Source organism: Sminthopsis crassicaudata, chromosome 1 (assembly GCF_048593235.1).
Source record: "Sminthopsis crassicaudata isolate SCR6 chromosome 1, ASM4859323v1, whole genome shotgun sequence".
In the NCBI taxonomy this organism is placed as follows: domain Eukaryota; kingdom Metazoa; phylum Chordata; class Mammalia; order Dasyuromorphia; family Dasyuridae; genus Sminthopsis; species Sminthopsis crassicaudata.
The window spans coordinates 403,074,801-403,090,863 of NC_133617.1; the positions used below are offsets into that span (position 1 = coordinate 403,074,801).

At 41.5% G+C, this 16,063-nt stretch overlaps 1 protein-coding gene across 1 annotated transcript; it reads right to left on the reverse strand.

Moving 5' to 3' along the window:
* Nucleotides 1–370: 370 nt before the first annotated feature.
* On the reverse strand, nt 371–15,400 carry LOC141550132 (RNA polymerase-associated protein RTF1 homolog). Its single transcript, XM_074280433.1, is given in 5 exon segments — nt 371–1,497; nt 1,500–2,907; nt 13,691–13,806; nt 14,513–14,615; nt 15,084–15,400. Coding segments are annotated over 5 exon segments (2,949 nt in total). The 3' UTR covers nt 371–492.
* Between the last annotated feature and the right edge of the window lie 663 nt (nt 15,401–16,063).

The following is a 16,063-nucleotide window of genomic DNA, read 5'->3' on the forward strand; positions in this document are numbered from 1 at the left end:
TTTTGGGTTTTTTTTGTTGTTTTTTTTTTATCTACTTTGCTGACTTTTTGTCTAGTTTAATATGAAAGCGTTCCCCATTACCAGGGGCCTCTGGGAAGTGTGTGGGGCCACGTGTGAGCTCAGGAGCATGAGTCTTTCCCACTCGCCTTCTAGCCACGGAGCCACAAGTGGGCTGATACCCAACAACTCAACATCAAGAGCTGCCTTTTTGATTATTACCACCTAGTAAGACCCCAACATCCCCCCTTTCTTTTGATTTAGATATTACACATAATGACACGATTCCATAAAGACATAGTATCCTAATACATGTTAGAAGTAGGTAACAAAGAACACGCTCAAATCATCACAAAATGGGACTTTAATACATGTTCCTAAGTCCTTCCCAGCACCCCTGCCGCTCCAGCCCAAAGAGGGCAAACCGAGGGAGAAGAGGAGAAGAGGAACATCCTCGTGGCGCATGCAGGGTCCGAAGCAGCAGGCTGGGCTTGCTCAAATAAGTCCTCGTTGTTTCTTATAATCTTCTAAATTCAGAGATCTTTTGGGGGCACCACCGTTGGCTGGGGGAGCCTTTGGAGTGATGGCCAGTGTCTTTAATTCCCAACTGGGAATTTGCAAGTCGATGTTCACATCAAAATCATGCGCTTTGAACAGGTCCTCTGAGAGGTCACTGGCTGACTTAGAGTCGATGTCTTTGTGCTCGTTCATCTCCTTAGGAGCATCTGGTAATGCCCCCGAGCCATATTGTGCGTTCAGCTGAGCCACGATGGCAGCTTGAACAGCAGGGTCTCTGGAATTGGAGACGATAGTCGGTTTGCAGTGCCGCCTAGTGAAGGGGTCCATCTGTTGATTTTTCATGTTGTGACTTTCAGCCACACGGGCTTTCTCAGCCTCAACAATGTTCCACTCCCGATTTCGTTGGTTGATGTCACTGATGGCAGAAATATTCTTTGTTCGTTGCCGATCTAGGGCCTCTGCCCTTTTCTCCAACTCAATCAGTTGATCTTGGATGTGTTTCGCCTTGGCTTGGTCTCCCAAATCTTCTGCTATGGCCTTCTCCTTCAGAAGCTGCATTTTTTTCATGGCATAGTTGGGTGGAGCTTTTCGGAATCTCGCTTTCTCTTTTACAATCTCTTCGATATCCCGATCATTGAATTGATAATTCAAAGTTTCTTGAATGGACACTTCCTTCTTGTTGATTTCATCCAAGGTAGGGAGCTGCAGGCCAGCAGAAAGCATCGCCTCTTTCCATTTCCTAAATTCACTTTCTGTGAACTCTTGGTTTGAGACAAACTCCAAGCGGATTACTCGCTGGTCGTTGCCATGCCTCAACTGCAATCCTTTATTTGTCCTAGTGCCACCCAACTGATAAGCCTTGGGTGTTTCTACCACGCCGGTGATTTCAGCAACCCGATAGACAGGTTTACTGTTGTGGTTGCCGATGCCAACCCGCACAAAACATCCTGGGACTGCCTTAGCAAAGAAAGGCATGTGACACACCACTGTTCCAGCTTGTGCCGGGATAACCGCGCTCGGTTCAACTCTTCAGGCAGAGAAACTGGCTGGGATTTGGGAGGAACCTCTTCCTTTTCCTCTTCTTCATCAGATGATGTCATCCTAGATGAACCATCTGTCTTCTCACTGGACTTATCGTCCTCATCAGAGTAAACTTCACTTGTTTTTAATGGTTGTTTTTTGGCAAGCAGCTCAGCTGTTCTATTCTTCCGTTTTTCTCTCTCTGCTTTCAGTTCTTCCATGGCCTGAGATTTTTTGTCTAGTTTGTTATCCTGCTTGGAATGCCGCTCCTTATTATGGGACATGAGCTGGGACTCTTGAATCTGTGTAAGTTTTTTCTTCTCTCGTTCTTCTTGTTTTTTCTTTTCCTCTTTCTTCTTGGCTATTTTTAATTTCTTCTTCATTTCAGACCTTCTCTTCAGCACCTCTCTCTTTTCTATCCTGTGAAACAATTCCTGTTCTCTCTCCTTCTCCGTCATTTGTTCTAAACGGGCCCTATCTTCTTCATCTCCCGTGAGGTCTTCTCCATACCCATGATGGAATTCCTCATCCTCAGAAGAAGAATCTGAATCTGAGCTGGAGGAGGAACTGTTACTGTTGGAGTCAGACACTTCACCTTCTTCAGGGGCTGAACTCTCAGCTGAGATGTCTTTGTCAGAGCTGTCTGAGGAAGCAGCTTTGTTTGTCTGTTTTTTCATGGTTCCCTTCTTCTCTATCTTCCTAGTTTTTCCTTTTTTCTTATTTTTTGCACCTCCAACTGTGCACTCATCATCACTGTCTGATGTTTTAGAGTCTGAAGAAGCGGCAGGCTGACTAACAGGTTGCTCCTCCTCCTTGGAGTCACTCCGTTTCCGTTTGGCTAGGGGCAAGAGCTCCTGATCCAGGTTCTCATCACTGCTGCTGTCCTCCATGTCAGAGTGGATCACAACGCGGCTTTTCCGCTTCTTGTCCATGATGGTACCCCAGCTCCCACGCCGGACGCCCTGTTCCGGTGCCAAAATGTAAAGTCCAAGCTTGCCCCCTCTGAAGGGCTCCGAATCAGCCAGAGTCAGGGTAAGCAACAGTCCTTGCCTCGAGTTGGAGCCAAAATGTAGTGTCCTGTTGTCTGTCAATTGCGATCCTTCTCTGGGAGAAGGTTTCTTTTCTGTAAATCCTTTTCTCTGTGAGCAGGTTTCTGGAACATCCAGCCAGAGAGAAGGTAGAATCTCGAATCCTCTTCTTCCTGAATCCTGGCTCCTTTTATACTCCCAGAGAATGGTGTAAACTCCTTTAAAGGTGTAAACTCCTTTCAGAAGACTAAAGGTGTAAACTCCTTTAAAGGGGAAGTATGTCCTGTGTAATCGAACTCTAGTGAACCAGTTTTCTTCATGGCATTCAGGGAAGTTCTTTCTCCTATGTAACCATTAACATGCTTTCTTATTTGTGCATATATTTACTTTGATTTCCCAACATTTATCACTTTCCTTTTTTTCTTTCTTTTTTTTTTTTCTTTTGATAACTTTTTATTGACAGTACGTATGCATGGGTAATTTCACAACATTATCCCTTGTATTCACTTCTGTTCTGAATTTTCCCCTCCCTCCACTCCCTCCCTTAAATGGCATATAGTTTTATACATGTTAAATATGTTATAGTCTATCTTAGATACAATATATGTGTGCAGAACCGAACAGTTCTCTTGTTGTATAGGGAGAATTGGATTCAGAAGGTAAAAAGAACCTGGGAAGAAAAACAAAAATGCAAACAGTTTTCAACAGGAAAAACATTTCCTCTTCACACCGATGTAACCATGATTGCAGTATAAATCAAAAGGTTCTCTGGGGAGGGACTGGTCCTTCACCAATGGCTTTAGGAGAATCTGGGAACAGTGGCAAAGGGCGGCTTTTTCTTTTAACAGGGGTGGGCTGGAAGACCTGCCTCTAACACAACTTTGTAACCCCCCATGGAGCAGTGTTGTCACAGAATTTGAGCCCCTGGCTTTTCAGGGTTGGATGGGAAGGCCAGGAAGACCAACTCCTTTCCAAAGAATGCTTCTGTTCAATCACTTGTTGAAGCAACACACATTTATCATCCATTTTCTTATTATACCAGGGACACTATCTGGGATGGAACAGGGATGGAAACACAAAAATAAGGCCATCCCTGCCCTCAAGGAGCTTGTGTTCTGTTTGGGGCTTCATCAACACCTGTGTTTAATCAGCTTTTTTCATTCCCCTTCCTTCATGTATCTAGAGCAAGGCCCCACTAGAGGGGATTCTCCTCCAAACAGCTGAAATTCAGAAAGCAAAAGTTGTTTTTTTAGCAACAAGGAAACCTCTGAGCTTAACACTTTTGAGGATAATTAGTGAAAATAGGAAGTTGGCAAGCTCCCTGTGAGCTTCTCCCCGGGCCTTCTCTGTGCTAATCCCATGGGAGGCCCCCTCCCCAGGGGCATCTTCCCAGCATCCTGACAGCCACCCAAACATTGGTTGATTTGAGTTGATTGGAGAGGCCCTTCGGTGTTTTTTGCCTGAGGTACAAAAGTGGCTACTTATTTATTACTGGGTGGACCCTCTTGCTTTTCAGGTGATGAAAGAGGCTTGAGAGGTTAAGGTTTGCAAGTAGCAAACAGGGGAGAGCAGACCCTCTGGCTCCAAGCTCAGAGTTCTTTCCCCTGGCTCTCGGTGGGCAGCTTCGGTCACTGAGAAATTCGCTTTTCCCTTGAGCTGAAGTCTGGATCCACTTCACTTCTGGCCTTTCCCCAAGCCTGACGAAACACCATCTCATTGGTGTGTGCGTATTTGAGATATCTGCAAATAAGAAAATCCTTATTTCTGTTCTGCTAATAACTTTCCCTTCCCTTTTAACCCAGAATAAAGATTCTTCATCTGGACTCCATTTTTTGATGGCTGTATTTTAGTAAAATTGTTTTCCCTTATAATCGTGTGCATTATATTTTATGCATTTAAAATGTGATTCTGAGAAGGCGTTCACAGCCTGCCCAAGGGACATTTAAGAACAATGGGCAATTGCTATTGGGTAATGGGCAAAGCCATCAGCTGCAGTGAGTAAGGGGATAGGGTAAGAAAACAAATTTTATTTAACGCTTTTTGTGTCTTAGTTCTATGCTAGAATGGAAGACAAGGTGATACGGGTGGGAAACAAAAAATTGGTTTTAGATTCCGATAGTCCACCTTCCTATTCCCCTTGCTTTCATACTTTCTGTGTGATCTTAGGCAATTTTCCTCCCTCTCTCCCTTCCTTTCTTCCTCCCTCCTGAACTCTCCTGTTCATAATCTCTTATAGCACTAAAGTATTCCATCATAGCCACACAACACATTTTATTCAGCCATTCCTCAATTGATGGACAGTCCTTCAATTTTCAACTTTTTGCAACCACAAAAAAGACCTGCTATAAATATTTTTATACACATAGGTCCTTTCCTCTTTTCTCTGACCTTTTGGAGTTAGACCTAGTAGTGGTATTGTTGAATTAAAGAGTATGCACAGTTCTATAGTCCTTTAAGCATAGTTCTACATTGTTCTCTAGAGTGATTGGGACGATTCACAACTCCACCAACAAGGGATGAGTATTGAGCAAATTTTGTAACCCCCATGAACCTTAACTTTATTTTATGAGTAAAATGATGGGATTATACTTATGTATTTCTAGTTAAAAGATCTATGAATTTATAATCTAAACTCCTACTGAAATACTCAATATTCAGAATACCACCTCTAAGTTCTCCCTCTCTCTTGTCTGATTTTTATTCTTCCACTGTTGTGCTCTTCCTTTTAACTCTTTCCTATTTATTTTGCATGTATCTTACTCTCCCTGTATTTGTTCTTTACTCATTTGTAAGCTCATTGAGGGCAGGAAATGTCTTTTACCTTTTTTTTTTTTTTTTTTTTTTTTTTTTTTTTTTTTTATCCCCAGAGCTTAGCATAGTGCCTATCTTATAGTTGGTGCTTAATAAATATTTATTGTTTGATTGATCTCCCCCCGCCCCCAGGCTGGGGTTAATTGACTTGCCCAGGGTCACACAGCTAGGAAGTGTTAAGTGTCTGAGACTAGATTTGAACTCGGGTCCTCTTGAATTCAGGGCTGGTGCTCTATCCACTGCGCCACCTAGCTGCCCCCTGTTTGATTTTCAAATTTTTGTCATGATTCCTTTGATGTGAAGGCATTAGCTTCCATACTATTTTTGGCCTTTTTGCATTCATTATTGTTTTCTTTTGAATTATTCTTTTTTCTTATTAATAACCACTTTTATAAGATTAGTCCTGAAAGCAGTTCTTCTTAGTTGACCATCTCTCTCCTTCACTGATTTAAAACACTAGGAACAACCCCTTCATGGCTCTCTGTGTAGCATAATGAAAGTTTAGTCTCTTGGTTCAGTTCTGCTTTCTTTAGACTGAAAGGTCTTTGGAAGCAGGAATTGGGAATCCTGTTTTCTGTTTTCTACATTATCTAATAGAAGCCTTGGCTATAATGGATATTTCTTTTTTCTTTTTCTTTTTTTTTTTTAATTTATTCATTTTTCCAAATTATCCCCTCCCTCCCTCCACTCCCTGCCCCCGATGGCAGGTAATCCCATACATTTTACATGTGTTACAATATAACCTAGATACAATATATGAGTGTAAATACCATTTTCTTGTTGCACATTAATTATTAGCTTCCGAAGGTCTAAGTAACCTGGGTAGATAGACAGTAGTGCTAACAATTTACATTCGCATCCCAGTGTTCCTTCTCTGGGTATAGTTATTTCTGTCCATCATTGATCAGCTGGAAGTGAGTTGGCTCTTCTTTATGTTGAAGATTTCCACTTCCATCAGAATACATCCTCATACAGTATTGTTGTTGAAGTGTATAGTGATCTTCTGGTTCTGCTCATTTCACTCAGCAACAGTTGATTTAAGTCTCTCCAAGCCTTTCTGTATGCCTCCTGCTGGTCATTTCTTACAGAGCAATAATATCCCATAACCTTCATATACCACAATTTACCCAACTATTCTCCAATGGATGGACATCCATTCAACTTCCAGTTTCTAGCTACAACCAAAAGAGCTGCCACAAACATTTTGGCACATACAGGTCCCTTTCCACTCTTTAGTATTTCTTTGGGATATAATCCCAATAATAGCAATGCTGGGTCAAAGGGTATGCACAGTTTGACAACCTTTTGGGCATAGTTCCAAATTGCTCTCCAGAATGGCCGGATTCTTTCACAACTCCACCAACAATGTATCAGTGTCCCAGTTTTCCCACATCCCCTCCAACATTCATCATTATTTGTTCCTGTCATTTTAGCCAATCTGACAGGTGTGTAGTGGTATCTCAGAGTTGTCTTAATTTTCTGATCAGTAGTGATTTGGAACACTCTTTCATATGAGTGGAAATAGTTTCAATTTCATCATCTGAGAATTGTCTGTTCATATCCCTTGACCATTTATCCATTGGAGAATGGTTTGGTTTCCTGTAAATCAGGGTCAGTTCTCTATATATTTTAGAAATGAGACCTTTGTCAGAACCTTTCCTTTTAAAAATATGTTCCCAATTTGTTACTTCCTTTCTAATCTTGTTTGCATTAGTATTGTTTGTACAGAAACTTTTTAGTTTGATGTAATCAACATCTTCTATTTTGTGGTCAATAATGATCTCTAATTCTCCTCTGGTCATAAATTCCTTCCTCCTCCACAGGTGTGAGAGGTAGACTATTCTCTGTTCCTCTAATCTATTTATGATCTCATTCTTTATGCCTAAATCATGGACCCATTTTGATCTTATCTTGGTATATGGTGTTAAGTGTGGGTCCATATCTAATTTCTGCCATACTAATTTCCAGTTTTCCCAACAGTTTCTTCCGAATAATGAATTTTTGTCCCTAATATTGGTATCTTTGGGTCTGTCAAAGATTAGATTGCTATAGATGTACCCTTTTTTTGTCCTTTGTATCTAATCCGTTCCACTGATCTACCGTTCTATTTCTTAGCCAGTACCAAATGGTTTTTGGTGACTGCTGCTATGTAATATAGCTTTAGGTCAGGTACACTTAGACCACCTTCCTCTGACTTTTTTTTCATTAGTTCCCTTGTAATTCTCGACCTTTTATTCTTCCATATGAATTTTGTTGTTATTTTTTCTAGGTCATAATTATTGAGTTTCTATTGAGTTTCTTGGGAGTCTGATTGGTATAGCGCTAAATAAATAGATTAGTTTGGGGAGTATTGTCATCTTTATTATATTCGCTCGGCCTATCCAAGAGCACTGAATGTCTTTCCAATTATTTAAATCTGACTTTATTTTTGTGGCAAGTGTTTTGTAATTTTTCTCCTATAATTCCTGACTATTCTTTGGTAGATGGATTCCCCAAAACTTTATATTCTCAACATTTGTTTGGAATGGAATTTCTCTTTGTATCTCTTGCTGTTGCATTTTGTTGGTGATATAGAGGAATGCTGAGGATTTATGTGGATTTATTTTGTATCCTGCCACTTTGCTAAAATTCTGAAGTATTTCTAAGAGCTTTTTAGCGGAGTCTTTTTTTTTTTATTTTATAATTATAACATTATTTTGACAGTACATATGCATGGGTAATTTTTTACAACATTATCCCTTGCACTTACTTCTATTCAGATTTTTTCCCTTCCTCCCCCAACCCCCTCCCCCATATGGCAAGCAGTCTTATATATGTTAAATATATTACAGTATATTCTAGATACAATATATGTGTGTAGAACCGAATTTTTTGTTGCACAGGAAGAATTGGATTCAGAGGTAAAAATAACAATTTACATTCATTTCCCAGTGTTCCTTTTCTGGATGTAGCTGGTTCTGTCCATCATTAATCAATTGGAATTGGATTAGCTCTTCTCTATGGTGAAGAAATCCACTTCCATCAGCATACATCCTCGTACAGTATCATTGTTGAAGTGTATAATGATCTTCTGGTTCTGCTCGTTTCACTCAGCATCAGTTGATGTAAGTCTCTCCAAGCCTCTCTGTATTTCTCCTGTTGATCATTTCTTATAGAACAATAATATTCCATAACATTCGTATACCATAGTTTACCCAACCATTCTCCAATGGAGGGACATCCATTCATCTTCCAGCTTCTAGCCACGATGAAAAGGGCTGCCACCAACATTTTGGCACATACAGGTCGCTTTCCCTTCTTTAGTAGTTCCTTGGGTTATAAGCCCAGTAGTAGTATGGCTGGGTCAAAGGGTATGCACATTTTGATAACTTTTCGGGCATAATTCCAGATTGCTCTCCAGAATGGTTGGATTCTTTCACAACTCCACCAACAATGCATCAGTGTCCCAGTTTTCCCACAGCCCCTCCAACATTCATCGTTATTTGTTCCTGTCATCTTAGCCAATCTGACAGGTGTGTAATGATACCTCAGAGTTGTCTTAATTTGCATTTCTCTGATCAATAGTGATTTGGAACACTCTTTCATATGAGTGGAAATAGTTTTAATTTCATCACCTGAAAATTGTCTGTTCATATCTTTGATCATTTATCAATTGGAGAATGGCTTGATTTCTTATAAATTAAAGTCAATTCTCTGTACATTTTGGAGATGAGGCCTTTATCAGAACCTTTAACTGTAAAAATTTTTTCCCAATTTGCTACTTCCCTTCTAATCTTGTTTGCATTAGTTTTGTTTGTGCAGAAACTTTTTAATTTGGCATAATCAAAATGTTCTATTTTGTGATCAATAATGGTCTCTAGTTCTCCCTTGGACACAAACTCCTTCCTCCTCCACAAGTCTGAGAGGTAAACTATCCCATGTTCCTCCAATTTATTTATGATTTCGTTCTTTATGTCTAAATCTTGGACCCATTTTGATCTAATCTTAGTATGTGGTGTTAAATGTGGGTCCATGCCTAGTTTCTGCCATGCTAATTTCCAGTTTTCCCAGCAGTTTTTGTCAAATAATGAATTCTTATCCCAAAAGTTGGGATCTTTGGGTTTGTCAAAGATTAGATTTCTATTTTTATTCACTATCTTGCCCTGTGAACCTAACCTATGCCACTGATCAACTAGTCTATTTCTTAGCCAATACCAAATGGTTTTGGTGACTGTTGCTTTATAATATAGCTTTAGGTCAGGTACACTTAGACCACCTTCCTCTGACTTTTTTTTTTCATTAGTTCCCTTGCAATTCTCGACCTTTTATTCTTCCATATGAATTTTGTTGTTATTTTTTCTAGGTCATTACAATAGTTTCTTGGGAGTCTGATTGGTATAGCACTAAATAAATAGATTAGTTTGGGGAGTATTGTCACCTTTATTATATTCACTTGGCCTATCCAAGAGCACTGAATGTCTTTCCAATTATTTAAATCTGACTTTATTTTTGTGGCAAGTGTTTTGTAATTTTTCTCCTATAATTCCTGACTATTCTTTGGTAGATGGATTCCCCAAAACTTTATATTCTCAACATTTGTTTGGAATGGAATTTCTCTTTGTATCTCTTGCTGTTGCATTTTGTTGGTGATATAGAGGAATGCTGAGGATTTATGTGGATTTATTTTGTATCCTGCGACTTTGCTAAAATTCTGAATTATTTCTAATAGCTTTTTAGCAGAGTCTTTGGGGTTCTCTAAGTATACCATCATGTCATCTGCGAAAAGTGACAATTTGATTTCTTCATTTCCTACTCTAATTCCTTGAATCTCTTTCTCGGCTCTTATTGCCGAGGCTAGAGTTTCTAGTACTATATTGAATAGTAATGGTGATAGTGGGCAACCTTGTTTCACTCCTGATCTCACAGGGAAAGGTTCTAGTTTATCACCATTACATATGATGTTCACTGAAGGTTTTAAATATATGCTCCTTATTATTTTAAGGAATAGTCCATTTATTCCTATACTCTCAAGCGTTTTTAGTAGGAATGGATGTTGGATTTTATCAAATGCTTTTTCTGCATCTATGGAGATGATCATATGGTTTTTATTAATTTGATTATTAATATGGTCAATTATACTAATAGTTTTCCTAATATTAAACCAGCCCTGCATTCCTGGTATAAATCCCACTTGGTCATAGTGTATTATCCTGGGGATGAGTTTCTGAAGTCTATTTGCTAATATCTTATTTAAGATTTTAGCATCAATATTCATTAACGAAATTGGTCTATAGTTTTCTTTCTCAGTTTTCGATCTACCTGGTTTAGGTATCAGTACCATGTCTGTGTCATAGAAGGAATTTGGTAGGACTCTTTCAATCCCTATTTTTTCAAATAGTTTACATAGCATTGGAGTTAGTTGTTCTTTAAATGTTTGGTAGAATTCACCTGTAAATCCATCTGGTCCTGGGGACTTTTTCTTAGGAAGTTGGTTAATAGCTTGGTCTATTTCTTTTTCTGAGATGGGACTATTTAGACTACTTACTTCTTCCTCTGTTAATCTGGGCAAGCTATAGTTTTGAAGGTATTCTTCCATTTCATTTAAGTTATCAAATTTATCGGCATAAAGTTGAGCAAAGTAGCTCCTAACTATTGTTCTAATTTCCACTTCATTAGTGGTGAGTTCACCCTTTTCATTTTCAAGACTATCAATTTGCTTTTTCTCTTTCCTTTTTTTAATCAGGTTTAGTAAGGGTTTGTCTATTTTGTTGGTTTTTTCATAAAACCAACTCTTAGTTTTATTAATTAATTCAATAGTTTTTTTACTTTCAATTTTATTAATCTCACCTTTTATTTTTTGAATTTCAAGTTTTGTGTTTGTCTGGGGGTTTTTAATTTGTTCCTTTTCTAGCAATTTTAGTTGTAAGGCCAATTCGTTGGCCCTCTCTTTCTCTATTTTATGCAAGTAGGCCTGTAGAGATATAAAACTTCCCCTTATTACTGCTTTGGCTGTATCCCACACATTTTGGTATGAGCTTTTCAGCAGAGTCTTTGGGGTTCTCTAAGTATACCATCATGTCATCTGCAAAGAGTGATGGTTTGATTTCCTCATTTCCTACTCTACTTCCTTGAATCTCTTTCTCGGCTCTTATTGCTGAGGCTAGCGTTTCTAGTACTATATTGAATAGTTATGGTGATAGTGGGCAACCTTGTTTCACTCCTGATCTTTCTGGGAAAGGTTGCAGTTTATTTCTATTGCATATGATGCTTACTGAAGGTCTTCAATATATGCTCCTGATTATTCTAAGGAATAATCCATTTATTCCTATATTCTCAAGAGTTTTTAGAAGGAATGGATGTTGGAATTTGTCAGATGCTTTTTCTGCATCTATTGAGATGATCATATGGTTCCTATTAATTTGATTATTAATATGGTCAATTATACTAATCGTTTTCCTAATATTAAACCAGCCCTGCATTCCTGGTATGAATCCTACTTGATCATAGTGTATTATCCTGGGGATGATTTTCTGAAGTCTTTTTGCTAATATCTTATTTAAGATTTTAGCATCAATATTCATTAAGGAAATTGGTCTATAATTTTCTTTCTCAGTTTTCGATCGACCTGTTTTAGGTATCAGTACCATGTCTGTGTCATAAAAGGAGTTTGGTAGGACTCCTTCATTCCCTATTTTTTCAAATAGTTTATATCGCATTGGGGCTAATTGTTCTTTAAATGTTTCGTAGAATTCACATGTAAATCCATCTGGTCCAGGGGATTTTTTCCTGGGGAGTTGATTAATAGCTTGTTCTATTTCTTTTTCTGAAATGGGACTATTTAAGCAATTTATTTCCTCCTCTGTTAATCTAGGAAGCCTATATTTTTGGAGGAAGTCATCCATTTCACTTAAGTTATCAAATTTATTGGCATAAAGTTGGGCAAAGTAACTCCTTATTATTTCTCTAATTTCCTCTTCATTGGTGGAAAGATCCCCCTTTTCTTCTGTAAGACTAACAATTTGATTTTCCTCTTTCTTTTTCTGATCAGATTTATCAAAGGTTTATCTATTTTATTGGCTTTTTCATAAAACCAACTCTTGGTTTTATTTATTAATTCAATAGTTTTTTTTTACTTTCAATATTATTGATTTCTCCTTTTAATTTTTGTATTTCAAGTTTAATTTTTGGTTGGGGGTAAAATTTAAAAATTTTTAAAATTACATGAATCAGTTAGTCCCAAGTCCTACTGGTCTTCCAGCTACTTCCCTGAATCATTGCCCAGCGTGAATATTAAGACAGTTATTACTCCAATTCACTATACCTTACGGGTGCTGCAATAGAGTATTGAAAAGTGAGTCCTGGATTTGAAGTTGGAAGCCCTGAGGTTGTTTCTTAACACTGCTAGATATTAGCCATGTTATTCTAAGCAATTTTAACAAACATTGATTAACCACCACCCTCCAAGCACTGTTCCGTGCTAGTTATATGTGGAAAAAACAAAAACAGTCATTGCCTTTAAGGACTTTCTACTTCTGTTCTGTCATGGGAAAGTATCTTTGAATTCAGGCCCTCCTGACTCCAGGGCCAGCGCTCTGTCCACTATAGTGCCACCTTCCCTGCCCCTCTGAAGACATTTCTAAATTAAATTGTTTAAGGAAGTTCTGATTGATTTGAAAACCAAGGAAGAACTAAGAAGTCATTGGAGGAATCTCATTTTATTCTCAGCCAGTGGAGAATTGACTTTCAGAGCAGGAAGGAATTCTGCCTCTGGTCTCCATCCCTTGTGGCTAAAATGCTTCCTCTCTCTTCCCCTGGGACTCTCACGTGACACTTCTCACAGGAAGCTTTTCCCCATCTCCCTTGATTATGAGTGTTCCCTCCCTCCCCAATTTCTCCTGTATTATCTTCTCTTTGTATATGTTATTACTGCGCCTTATATCATACCTTTGATACCTATCAACTGCATAATTCTGAGTAAGTTACTGGGCTTTGTTCCCCTCTTCCACCTCTTCTCCCAAGTCGGAAAGAATGAAATCTGTTGGGTGGGGGGGGAGTAGTTCCGGTATGGGAAGTTCCTGGGGCTGACCAGATCACAGGTGTTTTTTGGATCTGGATCACTGTTGTGGCTGCCTTTAGAATGCAAGCACCTGGAAGGAAGGAGCTGGTTCTAGTCTTTGTGTGAGCAGTCTGTGGTGCCATAGGGAACATGTACTGGGTTGGATTTACAGATGAGGAGACTGAGGTCCAAAGAAGTTAATGAGTCTCAGAGCTAGTGTCCAAGTGCAGCATCGAATCCGTATTTGTGGATTTTCAGGCTGCTGTTCTCCCTACTGTACTGCACCACTTTTCTCGGCTGTTCCTGGGGAGGGTTAACGGGGCACTCATCTTGGCCCTTTGCTACTGGCGCTGAACAATGGCACAGGGAAGCACTTTCAGAGCAAGGGAGGTGGACCTGCGATTCCCAAAAGGCCATAGATTTGTGTGCATTTCTGGGATCACAATCTGGCCCAACAAGACTTTATTGTGATGCACAATATCTTTGTCAAGCCCTGCTCTCCTTTGCCAAGCTCAAGTCCCTCACACTCGTATACCTTTATCTCCAAGTTCAAAACACACAGTTGTCTGTTAGAGATGAAGGCCCGGATCTCAGGAGGGAAGCTGGAGCTAGATTCCCACCTGGGCAGCAACTACATAGAGATGAGTGCTCGGAAATTGCAAACAAGCGAGAGAAAAGAGGGGCTCCAGACAGAGCTTAGGAGCTCAGCTCCCTTACCATCACCATCATCAGCAGTGAGCATGTATTAAGCACTTACTGAATGCCGAGGACTATGCATTGGAAATATGGAGAAACCTTTTGTTAGGTTGTTATGGGGTAAAATTACCCATGCATATGTACTGCCAAAAAAAAAAGGAAGTTATTAAAAAAAAAAAAAAAAAGTTGTTATGGGGAAATAGCCTGCAGGTGGCTCTTGACACCCAAGAGGCCCCTACTCCAAGTCAGGAGACCTGCTCTGAACTCTGCCTTGGGTACCTGGTGTATGGCTGTGGGAGCATCACTTGGCATCTCCTGGAATCTCAGAGTTTTGTATGTATGAGAAATCCATGCTCCCAAATTGTGCCCCATTCTGTCTTTCCAAGGAAAAGTCTCTGCCACTCACACAGGCAGAGATGCTCCTGGGGCTTCCGGTTCCTAATGTCCGGGTGTCCAGGGGCTCAGGAGGGAGGCCGGGGATGGCTTCCAGGTCCAGGGGAGAAGCTGGACTGGGGGAGCAGTGGAATGAGAACTGTTACCTAAGCACCTGGGGCCACATCTCAGAATAATTATTATCTCTAGTACTTATTATCTGGATGGCCTAGGGCTCTGAGTCCCTCCCCTTCGGTCTCACCTGTAAAATGAGGGGATTGTTAATATAACTAGAAGGTGGTGATAAGGGGTAGCTTGACTAACAGTCACAAGACTTGGCTTCAAGTCCTGCACTCCTAAATCACCCGACCCTCCGCTTCTCCCCTTCCTTGCATTAGGGACAGAAGCGGTGTGGGGCCACCAAGTGTTAGCATACCCATGATCCCTCGGGTCGGCAGTGTAAATGTGGTCTTTAAATAGCTTTCGGGCAGTCCCCGTATTTTTAAACCCACCCCCCCCCCCCAATCTGCACGGACCCTCGAGAGCCTCCCGCTCACCTGGCTCTCTCCACTAGTCTTTGCTATTGATTAGGGACCACTTCCGGCCCCGGGGCTGGTGAATTTCTGCCGGCGGGGGAGGGGCGGGCGCAGGGAGGTTCTTGGCCCCCGCAAGCCCGGGGCTCCGGACACGGACCTCCCTTTCTCGGCTGAGGAAGAAGGCCCGGAGAAGGCCTGGGAGCGCCGCTCCTTCCTCCAGGCCGCGCTCGGCAGCGCTCCGCACCTCTCTCGAGAATAACGGCGCACGCGTCCCGAGAGGTCGCCCGAGGGGCTGGGCCCGGTCCCTTCCGGCGCTCGCGGCCCGCGAAAGCGCGGGCGGCCCTCAGGTTTCCCACGGGATTCCACAGATCTCCCCCCTCCCCCATCGCGGGGAAGATGGCTGTAGGATGTCCCCAGGTGTTACATCCCGAGCCCTTCCGACACTGTTCTCTCCCACCTAGGTTGGAGGAGGCGGAAGCAGGACGGGCAGCCAAGCGCGGCCGGGCGGGGCCCAGCGCTCTCCGCCTCCTCCCGGAGAATCGAGGCGGCTCGGTCCGAGGCGGGGGACCGGGGTTGAGCCTGCCCGCCGCGTGCCCGAGGGAGGTTACCCGGGCTCCGCGCCGGGGCCTCCTCCTCCGAGAGGAGAGCCTGAATGAAGCGCGCGGCCTCGAGCGCGGTTTCAGGCTGCTCCCTGAGCCTCCGGCACAGTTTGGGGAAAGGGGGCGATCGGCGCTTCTGCTAACGGTCCCTCCGACTTCCGTTGTCTCCCAGAGCTTGTGTTTGGTTCCGAAGGCGAAGCGTCCGATCCATTTGTGATACAAGTGTGACACTGGCCCGGCCACCGCGGGAGCGCTGACTTCTAGCCCACGGCACTGTCGCAGACTCTAGTTGGGGGCGATTGGTTTTTTTTGTTTTTTGTTTTTTGTTTTTTTTGTTTTTTGTTTTTTTTTATCTACTTTGCTGACTTTTTGTCTAGTTTAATATGAAAGCGTTCCCCATTACCAGGGGCCTCTGGGAAGTGTGTGGGGCCACGTGTGAGCTCAGGAGCA